The following is a 12,150-nucleotide window of genomic DNA, read 5'->3' as shown; positions in this document are numbered from 1 at the left end:
AACATAGAACAAATGAAAGAATTTGAGGAAAGCAATTTGAGCTTGACTCATATATAAACATTGATAGAAATCATTTACAGTTTTCTGGTACAAAAATATAACATTGGAGAAAAACTAAACAGGAAATCCATTTTCTTAACATTTATACCAGATACTTTACATAGTAACAGAAACTACTGATTTTATCCCCATAAAAAGCAACTCTTCATGTTTTGGTTCTTTTTTTTTTTTTTTTTTGGTAAAACTCAAGTGTTCACAAGAGAATAACACATGTTTTGCTTGATCAGTTCAAGCTTTTTCTTTCCCCTTTTTATTGAATTGTCCTTTGTCACAAACCATGCTGCTTCACATTCTGTCAGTGCTGCATTTCTGCTATCAGAGGTCTACTCATATTCCCGCCAAGAAAACCATGAATTGAGGTATTCAATGAGACACCTATTTCATTGCCAGCCCTCTAGAACATAAATATAAACATCTATTAATGAAGTGCAAGCATGCTAATAAAGCAGAGTGGAATAAACTTGGGAGAGTGAGTGTATCCTACAGAATCACAAGTTCCCCCCTGCCACTCCTCTTTTTCCCTACTTTTTAGCATCTTGAAACAATTTGCGATCTCTCATCCATTCAGTATCAATACTGACCAAATATAAACACTGACATCCTATGAAGTACAAATCCTCAAATTTACTTAAAACAAACTGTCAAAAAATACTTAAAATCTCGGTTTTACAGCAAAATACTCAGTTTTTTTTTTTAGAAAAAAAAAGAAGCTTACAGCATCATAGAAAGAAAGAAGAAAAAAAAAGAAAAAAGGATTTATGATAGGAGTCAAAAAAAAAAAAAAAAAAAAACCACCAGAGCGCACTGCTCTCATTCACACAGTAGTGATGTCAATGTCTGCAGTGGTGGCTGCTTTGACCTGTAGGGACTCAGAGCTGAAGTGGTTTCACAGAATCTGGTTTAGAAAAAGAACTGCTGGCAAATCACTGAAATATTCCCAGCAAAGGAGTTTAGTAGGATACTTAATTCAAAGAATCTATTCTAGAAAAAAGGCAAAGTGAGGAAGGGGCAGGTGTCCTAAGAAGAAAAAAACATCTATTCACCAGAATCACAAGCAGTTTCCAGCACAGGCACATGAAACAATCTGAATGCAGAGCCAAAGACAAACAGATCCCTCGCATGGTAAGAAAAACAACAGGATTATACCTAGACTATAAGCTTTCATTTTATAGCAGTGGGAAATAATTTAAAAAACTGACAAGAAAACAAAACACAACCAAAAATAAAAACCTTAAATCAAGTAGCTTCCCCAGGACTTGCATAGTGGTAACAACTATAAATAGCCAGAGTTGCACATTGTTTAACAAGATGCAGCAAGATGGTCCACGGCTGAAAAACAGAACATTTTTCAAGCTCTCCATTATTACTGCAGCAGTCCTCCACCTCACCAATCAATTTTCTATACATTACTACTGCTTTACGCACTACAAACACCATTTCTAGTAGCCACATGTCACATATTAAAACGCTGGAAATAAACAAGAAAACAAAGACAAAATCCTGCCCCACAGCACCCAACTATACCCCAATAGCATAAAATAGCTCCAGATTTTGAGGCGAGTTTATTTTTTTAGCCTTTTAATATACAACAGCACAGAAAGAAGGTATCCTACTGCCCTAGCCTGTTAGAAAATGGTGCCTGTATTTCTGTAAAAATAAAGCTGTTGACATGTGTGAGTGCGGTCATTATTAGGGCGATCACGTTGTTTTCATTCATTCATTGAGGATTTGCTGGAGGACGGCAGCTTCTGCAGCAGCAGCTGGCTGGACCTGGAGGAGGGGGGACAAACTCCTCGCAGCGCATACAGATTGCTGGGTCGGGAGGGGGGTTGGTCCTTGATGGACCATTTATGATCTTATAGCCTGCACTCATGAAACTAAATCACACTGTATACGTTGCTAACGTGGTTCACCATGAGGCAGGCTCAAACAAGTTTAATGATGGAAAAGTCATTCAGCACTAATTTATAGCCTGATTTATTAAGGCTAAAAGAGCCCACAGATGAAGAACACCAAAACCGCTTGCTAAAATTAAAATTTCCCTTAAACAAACAAACAATCATGTGCAGTAATGAAATCCTTTAGCGTTCTGCAGTATTTCCCTTGCTTGCAGGTAACTGCCCACATTCCTGCCTTTTCAGTACACTTTAAGCGTAGATCTTTATATCCTGCACCACTACAATGTTTTTCACCAGATTCCCAGAATTGTCATTTACTCGTCATCACCTTGACGGTTAGCACAATTCATACGTATCGATAATTTTTGTTTTGCCTAGTTCTCCATTAGCATTTTCCAAAGGTTAAAGAAGGAAAGAGAGAAATCTACATTAACTGTTAAATGCAATGGGAACATTGTAAAATTGCACATCCCACTGTAAAATCGGAATATTGGAATTGTAAATATACCTTGAATGAAGCTACTACATGGTAGTTCCATTTTAAAGGATGCAAGAACTTCTGCATAAAGGTGCGATCTTTTGGGGATATAAGTTAAAAAAAAATCCCCATTCAGATTCTAACAAATCAGATTTGGTCATCTGCATGAGGACAAACACCACTCAAGGTAAATTAACTGCTCGTGTAAGCGGCAGTGACATCTTGCTCGCTCGCAGCACGCTGCCCATGCCTGAGGACCACTCTGCTTACGCAGACCTGCTGAAGTTACAAACGCTACAGACTGCCGGGGTTTGCTACGCGTTCAGCAGGACTGGGGGAGGGAGGATGGGGAGAACAGGATTCCAGGGCTACAGAGTACACCGACAACCAGAAATGAAACAAACACGCTCAGGCTTCAGGAGGGGAGCACGTAAAGGGCTCGCAGGAAGAGATGATGTGCGATACCCGAGAGCTGCAGCGGGGTAACATAAAAAGTGCATTTAGTGTGATTCATTCAGCTGCTGAAGGGATCGGCGGGGGCGGGGATGGCCACTGCCACTTTAACACACTCAATAATTTAACAGACAACCTGACGCAGGTTAAGTTAGACTTGCTAAGAGCCAGTTTTACAATTTAAACCTTATAGGCCTATTTTGGCGGCAGTATATATGTATATATCTATATATAAATGTATTTTTTACGGTCTTAAGTATTCAGTAGTAAGGATCTCAAAAGCAGACAGCTGGTGTCACCGGTTTTCCAGCAGCTCAATACCGGGGTTTCCTTTTTGGCTTTGGTGTCTGTGTTAGAAAACATTACATAATTCTAACCCAAGGTGTTAAAAAATAATAACAACAGAGGAAAGCAAGCAGCGAGACGGGGAGCGCCCCAGCGCCGGGGGTCTGTGCGGGTCCCGGCGCCGCGGGGAGCCCCCCGGGCCCCCCGGCGCAACGCGCGGCCGTTGGCGCCGCTGCCCCGCGCGCGGCCCGGGGGTCGCTCGCGGCGGGGGCCGCCCCGCGCGCGGACTGCGGGCACGGGAGGGGGCCGGCGGTTACCTCTGCACACGGGGGAGCCGGGGCTGCGTCTCTCGGGCGAGCTGCTCCTCCTGCTGCCGCTGTCGGGCGAGCGCCGCTGGCGGCCCTTGCCCCGGGCCGCCTCGGCCAAGGGCGGCGTGGCGCTGGGCTGCGCCGGCGGAGGGCTGCCGCTGCGCCCGCCGCCGGGCGCCGTGTTGCTGCCCACCGAGGCGGCGGCGCAGCGCGGGGGGCTGTGCGGGCCGCCGCGCAGCAGCTGGTAGGGCACGGTGGCGCGGATGGGCTGCAGCAGCCGGCTCGGGCCCGCCGCGCCGCCGTTGCCGCCGGCCGCGGCGCTGGCGGCCGTGGGGGAGCCGGCCGCGCCGCGCCTCATGCGCTGGTGGGGCGCGGGGGGCGTCTGCGAGGAGCTCGACGAGGAGGACATGGCGGGGTCGCCTCGCTCGTGGCGGCGGAGGGGGGGGGGCCGAGCGCTGCCCCCCGCATGCACCGGCCGCGGGGGAGGGGAAGGGGCGGGCCGGGAGCGGCGCCTCGCGGCCCGCCGGAGCCTCCGCGCCGCCCGCCCGGCTGCCCGCGGAGCTTCCTAGCGGCGACCGCTCCCGCGCCACGCTACGGCCATCGCTGCCCGCCCCAACGGCGGCGTCGCGGGCACCGGGGGCGCCGCAGCCGCTCACATCGTAAAACGAGCGAGCGCCGCCGCTGAGCGCGACGCGCGGCGGGGGGCCACGAGAGCGCCGGAGCGGGCGGCAGGCGAGGGGGGAGCGTCCGCAGCCGGCCGCGCTACCCGGGAGCCGCGGGCAGCACCATCCGCACCGCGCGCCGCCCGCCGCCGAATGGCAGCGCGCAGCGCCGGCGCCCGGCCGCGGCGGGCACGGGGCGGGGGCCGAGTGCGCCCATTGGCCGCCCGGGCCGCGCTAGCGCAAGCGCCATTGCCCAGCGGGGCTGTCCTTCTTCCCTCGCCGCCAATGAGAGCGTGCGGCCGCCCCACGGGGGGCGGTGCCGAGAGGGAGGCGGGCCGGGGGAAGTGGGATGTGGCAGCGGCGGGAGGGAGAGAGGGCGCCCGGGAGGGGGCGGCCGGGGTCGCCTCGCGCTGCCCGCGGGCCGCTCCGCTGTGCCCGGCAGCTCCGCTCTCCTGCAGGCCCGGGCGGCGGGCAGCGCAGGGCAGCGAGCCCTCCAGCCGGTGTTGGGGCGAAGGGCCGCGTTTTGCGACCGCCTTCGGCCTTGTTCGTCGGGGTGGCGGGGGGCTCCTGCCCCCACAGAGCTCGCGGAGGGCTAAGATGGCCTCCCCGGCGGCTCGCGGCCGTCCCGCCCGTGCTCCCGCTGCTGCCAGGGCCGGGAGCGGGGCGAGGAGGGCGCAGGGCGCAGCGGTGGGGGGTACATGGAGCTGGAGCCCCCTGAGACATGGAAACCCTGCGGGCACCCTGCAAAGGTGCAAGTTCCTGGGTGAAGAAATGCCCTGATTGCTCTGCTCCTGTCCAGGAAAGGCCCAGGGGCAGAATGCAAATTTACCCACAATGGAGTTTATTCACATCAACCACATGTAGTTGTCGAGCTTTTATCACACTTTGCTTTTGCCAGAAGATCTACGTATCTTCAAATAGTAGTTACCACGATTTTGTGCATATTTTTATATATATATTTGTAATTATATCAGAAAACACTTTTCAGAGAGTATTGAAAGGAAAATGAAATAGTTTTACACTGATGTTAAGATGAGTGCTTTTATTCCAGAGAAAGGAGTTCCCACAAGTTGAATGGATAATACAAGGCAAAGGACCAAAAGAAAATAAAGATTAAGATGAGTAGTTTAATGGCTGGGAAAATAAATGGCTATAAGATCAGAGAGATAAGAGTCCATCTAGAGAGCAGTGTTTATGTTGGACTTGATGGGAATAGGATGTTAATGGAGGTGAAAGAAAAACGGAGTGAGACTTGCTTCTTGGAACAAGCCAGGCTGGGGGCCTCTCATCTAAAGTACAGGCATAAAAAAAATGCATAGAAAAAGAATGGCTGCCATTTAAGAAGCTGATTTGTACTGTATCCTTATGTGGTGCAGACTTCGACAGCCACAGAAGCCATCAATGATCAAGTAACAGTGTCACAGCCAGCTGCATCCCTTGCACCCGCGCGCACAGTTCTCCGGTACCGCGCTCCAGGCCGCTGCGCCGCCAGCCTCGCCAAGCTGCCCATACCTATCTTTAGCCTCTGGTAGCCTGGGGACCAGCTGATAGGCCCAGGGAGAAGCTGAATTCTAGGAAAATGCATCCATTCATGGGCTGTTAACGAGACTTTGTTTGCGCTGGCATCATGTGACGCAGTCACCACGGTTGTGTTACAGAGAGGCTCACATAATACACCTCACATCCCCACGAAGGCACACTCCGGCAGCAAGGCCACTTGCACCAATGAAGCCGAAGAAAACTCAGCAACCATGTATTTTTCCATGAGTCTGGCCTTCTGCTAACGTGAGGGAGGTTTGCTGGTGTGACGGCGGCAGAGGGATTTCCACCCCCCTGGGATTTTGCACCGTGCTTGAATCACCGCTTACGCAGTGCGTCTACTTCAGGTGTTCTCCTTCAGTGCACTGGAATCAAAATGGCTGGCAAGCATTCACCTGTTGAAGAAGTCTGCATACACTAAAATCAGTACTATTTTAAACACTAAGCACATTTTTCTAATTTTTCGAGATCTGTAGCTTCATCAGATTATGCTGCTGACACAGTAATGCCTTATTTTAGAGCAAAAATGATTTGGGTTTGGCCGAGCTGAGGTGCATCTTTGGCTAGGACAATAGCTAATATGTTGCAGCTATGGCAGAGTACAGCTCACAAGATTAAAGTAATGGTGAACCAGTGTTAACTCTTCTGAACTTAGCTATTCACACCCTACCACCCCCACAAATAAGTCCATCGCGCCCGTCAAAACAAAAAAGATTTGAATAGGAAAAACAGATGCATGAAGACAAGGTAATCCCATGATTAAAAAGAAAAAGCCACCTGAAAGCAGTAGGTCATAGCATAATACTCTAGTGGTACCAACTTCTCTTTTCTGAAGAAACTGAGGGCTATGCCACAACCTTGCAGTCCAAAGTAAATGAGCACAGAGCCTGCATAGCCTGAAAGCAAGCTCTAAAAATATCACCCACTGCAAGTGGAGGCTTTTTCCAGCCAAACCCAACATATCAACAGTTAACATATGGCAGCCTTCACACCCCCCATCCCAAGAGGAAAGACTTCCAACGCTGCCCTGCTCAGGACTAGAGCCCACACTGTAACAGCACTGCAGCACGGAGCACCCAGGAGATGTAGGGGCATCTGGTTTAGAAGAGATGCAGAGGATTTTCTCCCTAAAAGTGGCCTGCCCACTGCTGACTGGCTTCATTTCAGTTTCTGGTCCAGGTTTCAGAGTGCTCCTCTTAGGGAATGCCATTGCTCTCTAGCTAGGAAAAGATACAAACAGGGAAATCGGAGCAAAAATGGAGCTCATATCTCACAATCTTCTCATCTCTCAAATGCCCATGTTTGCCTTAAGACTTTTTAAAAGCCATACAAATCTGTCTTGCCCCTCGTTTCCATTCTAAGAAAGTACTTTGAAAATCATGTCAGATCCCATGTCCTCAGGAGAGCTTACACTAATAGTAACGGGAATTTGACTTGTGAAACGTAAAGCCTTTTGGGAGACATATGTAGTATTATTTCTAAGAATAAGTTCTGGGATGGATAGACACCCTGGAAGCACTGAAATTATGTACTGCAGCACGAGTGTGGACGTAAGGAAAGAAACACAAGGAGCAAGGCAACTACAGGCAAAAAGGGAGCAGAGCTCCCCACTTGTATCCCTTTATTATCGATCTTGGTAATACCTTGATGGGTGGAGTTGGGTTTGTTTCTCTGGAGCTGACTCAGGGCTGCTTGGTTGCCGTGAGCTGCAGAATCCAGTAGGTTTAGGCAGTCACTGAACAGAGCGCAGTCCTAGTCCCTGCAGTTAATTCCCCCAGAAGGTTTTAGAGAGCAAAAACTCTTCAAGTCTGGACAGATCTTTAGTTTCAAGACACTTACACTGGGAGATGAGTCATGATGCCCAGATATCTACATGCTGGTTTTGTTATTTTAATGTCTCTTTCTCTCCCCATATCTCTACTTTTTTTGCTACTTTTTGCCCGCCCCACTGAGAAACAACTTTATTCTGAAGATGTTCACATAGTGCCTAACACAAAATAGTAACAGAAACAGGTAAATCTTTATCTTAGCTTATCTTCTTGTATTCCTTGTATTTCACTTATTTGTGATGCACTTAGAATTGAGAAAATTGCATCTGAGCTGAGAGAAACAACAAGATGAAGTATGAAAACAAAATTCTGGAATAAACAACTAGATAACATTAGCTGCAGGAGAAGACTAGAACAACCCAAGGTGCAGCTCTCAAATGATAAAATTTGGCCCAGATAGATACACTTGTCAGTCTCCAACTACAGCTCGTATGGTCAGGAATGAGAGTGATAGCTATTCCCAGGGCTCCAACATAAAATCTGGCAAAGGTTCAGATCTAGAAATATGTTTGCTGTTTAAAATAGTGGTGATATTAGTGTGTGCAGACTGCTTCTCCGGGTGATTGCTTCGCAGCCGTTCCGATTCCGATGTGGAGTAGAAAACATAATATTGTTCTTTGGAGTCAAGCGCACTCCATCTCCTTGCGACTCCAGAAGGTTAAATCGCACAGATGTGATCCCCTCAGATCAGCTGACAGCTCTCTGTAGGTTTCCTGGGACTTTGCAATTAGGCCTCGGAGTTCTCCAGGGCTGCTGCTGCCGCCAGGTTGTTGTTGTGGCACCTTTTTTTTGTTGTGGCACTGTTTTTTGTTGACGCTCACCAGAGAAGAGGTTGGAGCCAAGGAGTTCAGGTGAAATGCAGAGGAGTGAGGAATAGGGCCAGAGGTAAAAGGACTGGAGCAGAAGGAAAATAGGACAGATAAATGCTGACAAAAACAAACTTCTGCTTCCACGTTCAACCCACTTAGAAAACTTCTACCTCTTGATGAATTTCAAGTCTCTTCCACATATTATCTTCCAAGAGAAACGCACTGCTGAAGCCATCTCTTCTCTCACGGGCAGAGCCAGGCCTTCTAGCAGAGCAGCTGCAGAAACTGCTCTCGGTGCTGTTGACGACCCAGTTTAGGTACCAAATGTGATAGACTTTTTTTTTTTCCTCAAGTCTTTTGTTTTCTTGCAAATGGGAAAAAAAGGCATGAAGCCAAAGCGCTAAAACAATGTTAGATCTGTGGAGTCAAACAGCATTTGTAATGAGTTGAGTTAGAATTCACTCACAAACTAGGATATTTCAGAAATAAGTTTACCATGGAATTTCACCAGGCAGGCATTACAGTGCTGCCTTTTTAGTCAAATGCTACTTGTCATCCTACTTCTGTCAATGCATGAGGTGGATCGTGGCTTTGAATAAGGATTGCATAACAGACAAGCCAGGAAACAACAGAAGAGGAACCCTAAGATTTTCCCTTAATAAATTTGAATACCATTTTGAATAACTTTTTTTTCCCCTTTTTTTTTTTTTCTTCTGGATAATTCGGTTAAACTGGAACTTGCCCATTAAGGTGCCATTGCTTTTGTTATAGTAAAATCTTATCTCCTCTGGAGTCAAACCTGCTGCTACATCTCCTGCTTCTCTCCTTCTTCAGGAAAGTAGGCCAGCCACTTGGAGCTTTTGAATTGTATATTCCTTAGGCATTTTGATTTAACATAAAGGTAGTCATTTAACTCACAGCTAAAATCACCAGTCCTTTTTTTTTTCCTCTAAAAAAAAAGGATCCTAATTCCTCTAAAAGTTTTCATTTCTATCTATAGGTGCAAGTAACTCAATTCAAAGCTTTCCCTTAGCTAACAAGTCAAACACGTCAAAACTTTCCCCATGAAAGGCTGTGTTTTCTCTAGCCTGAGGTCCCGTTGAAGGTTCCTCACTGTGATCACTCGGCTCAATCACCATCTCTACCCACTTTCTCCAGTTGATTATTTGGAAAAAAAATCTAATTTGGAACAGCAGGGGCTAGGAAGGCACAGGCTGGAGGTAGTTCACAGGAGCAGCTGGGGGGTTTAGCAGGGTTTTTGTTTGTTTTTGGTTGTTTGTGTGTTTGTTTCCATTTGCAGAGCATGAGGACACTCGAGGCCTCAGGATGAGGACACTTGAGGCCAAATTTGCAGGAGAGCTGAACACCAGAGTGAAGCTGTTGGCAATGTGCAGTAAACTAACAAAACGGTACAAAGTGCCATGTACTTTGATAAGAAGAGGTGTTTAAAAGTAATGGGCGCCTCTGGTATTTTTCACCTCGATTTTTCTTGCCAGGTTCTTGTCTGTAACATGGCAATAATAACAGCTAAATAATGCAGCACTTCATGTTACATGCTACATCATAGAAAAACCTGTGAGGAGGCAAATTATGTTTTCAGTGTAGGTGAGGCACTCTATGTTAATGTATACTGGAACAGTGCTTTGAATGGAAAAGATGAAACAACAAACACCAGTAGCAATGTCAGTGTCTTTATATTCTTGCTTATATTTATTACTAATCATACCAAATATAAAGAAAGGTAGAAAAGTTACCATTTCATATGAGCTATAACCTTTCTAAGATGGTTAAGAAAACACAGAAGTGCTATATTATACTTTGATTCATGCGGCATTTTACATTCAAATGAGCTTTAACAAGGTAGATTTGAAGTCGTTATGATCTGTCAAATCAGTTATAAGTGCCTGATAGTGCGGCCCTAACACTTGTCCATTAAGGTTTCTTGATTTGGTTCGTATCTGATTGTTTCTTGTTCTCCTTCGAACTGCATTAATCATGCAAGCCCCTAACACAAACATGGCCTAGCTGCTGGGTTCGTATGTTGTTAATAAGCATACATCTGACAGTGCTGATTTAAAAGGCAAATCTGAGGTTTGGGGAACTCTTATCTGCATTTTAGAGAGGCCCTCTCTGGATTCCTTCTACCTCTCTACATTTTCTCACAAATGAAGCCTTGTTTGCTACCATCTTTTCTCACAGGCACGACAAGCAGCACAGAACTTTCTTTGGAGCTTGTCATCACCGCTCCTTTCCCAGCCAAATGGGATGCTATTGAGTGACATGAGGTACTCCATAACCACGATCAGGAGGCAAACATGCTGTTCCTGCACGTTCAGAGCATGAGAGCATCTCGTGACAAACGGTTATTGTAGCGTGGTAAGAATAAAATGCATTAAAGAGACACATTTTTTTAAAGAATTTTAGTTTTTCCTGCTGCATAACCTATGTGCTGTCAATAAGTATATTCCATTCTGAGAAGTTCTGTGTGTACAGCAAGTCACAGGGCCACAACATGGAGCTGAATTACTGAAAAGAAGTGCTGGAAATAATTGCTATTTCCAGTTAGGTAATATGTGTTTGTCTGTGGAACAAATATTTAGTTTATACGTGGTCTGTTGGTGTGACAGCTATGAAACAGGCTATCACAATTAGCCTAATTTCCATACAATAAAAATGCACTTACATAACGCTAAGGAACAAACTGAAAACAAGGAGGTGTGCAGTTAGCTGAACAGCATGTATCGAGGTGCCATAGCATTTGAGTGAGATATATGATTTGTGTTCTAACTGCCCGTTCCCTTGGGTTTGTAGATTTCGTGTCACAGCCTTAAATGCATTTAAAAGCAAGTTTGGGGATGTGAATTTCCTCTGCAGCCTTTACATCGCAAACTAAAATAGGATGAAAAACTTAGACATCATTAAAGGAGAGACAAAGGAAAGGGAACTGCTAGCAAGTTTCAGCAGCTGGGATAATCTCCCAAGGGGAGAGGTGGAAACCTTATTCCATGAGTCATTTAATACCAAATAAACAAATCACTGAGGAATAAATTGTAAGACATGATTTCTCTTTTCTTTTTTTTTTCTTTTTTTTTTTCATTGACTGAGGGAGGACTAACTGAGTTAATAGAGCTTTTCTGTAGTAGCAGAAAAGATGGACAATGTTATGGACTATAGTCTTTTCCCTGTTGTTCATTGCTGTGTTTGTCCTTGCTGTAAAAATACTGTAGTAAATATGAGTAAACTCAGCCCTTGCCCTGTGACCTAAAACTTTTATTTGCAAGACAGGGACCTCAAGAAGGGCCGAAATTCAAGATCCTTTTGGAAAAAGGGCTTGTAGTGATTCAGTGATGACAGTGTTTGCTGAATATAGACTGAGCATAGAATACAGACTGTAAGGAAGTCCTCAGGCCCAGCCACCTCGGGTGCTGTTGCTGAAGGCTCTGCATGAGTGCCGGGGCTCGGAGGAGGACAGCTGAGGAGCTGTGTGCTGGCACGGTCTGCTTTCGGTCCCTGGTGGAATCCGGTAGACTCATAGAAAGAAACAAATAAGCCCTTTGCATAAGAACAGCAGTAACGCGTCTGTAAACAACCATAATTATGAAATCACTACCAGTCAGAGCTGTTACGGTCTTGCCTGTAATCAAGAACAACATTATTTCAATATTTCCTACTCTTGAGACTAATCTGAGATTTATGGCTCCTTGGAAAGTGGAGTGTTACTTGGCAAATCTCTATGTGCTATTTGCCCAGAAAGAAAGCTCTGTCTTTCAGAGATGAGGACATTTCCAATGAAGTTCATCTTTTGGGTGTTTTCTTCAGATTCTCCACA

The 12,150-nt window shown here is 46.3% G+C and overlaps 1 protein-coding gene across 4 annotated transcripts in view; it reads right to left on the bottom strand.

Moving 5' to 3' along the window:
* The window catches only part of GLCCI1 (glucocorticoid induced 1), a 49,800-nt gene extending 45,909 nt beyond the window's left edge, over positions 1-3,891 (bottom strand). For all 4 annotated transcript variants that reach the window (XM_088533474.1, XM_088533475.1, XM_088533477.1 and 1 more), the window contains exon 1: positions 3,492-3,891. In XM_088533474.1, the coding sequence (XP_088389600.1) occupies positions 3,492-3,891 (400 nt within the window). The remainder of the gene's footprint in view (positions 1-3,491) is intronic.
* Between the last annotated feature and the right edge of the window lie 8,259 nt (positions 3,892-12,150).

Source organism: Tinamus guttatus, unplaced genomic scaffold (assembly GCF_059628265.1).
Source record: "Tinamus guttatus ecotype Peru unplaced genomic scaffold, ASM5962826v1 Tinamus_guttatus_pri_ptg000503l, whole genome shotgun sequence".
Lineage (NCBI taxonomy): Eukaryota > Metazoa > Chordata > Aves > Tinamiformes > Tinamidae > Tinamus > Tinamus guttatus.
The sequence above is the reverse complement of the archived record's forward strand: the minus strand, read 5'-3'. Positions and strand labels throughout refer to the sequence as shown.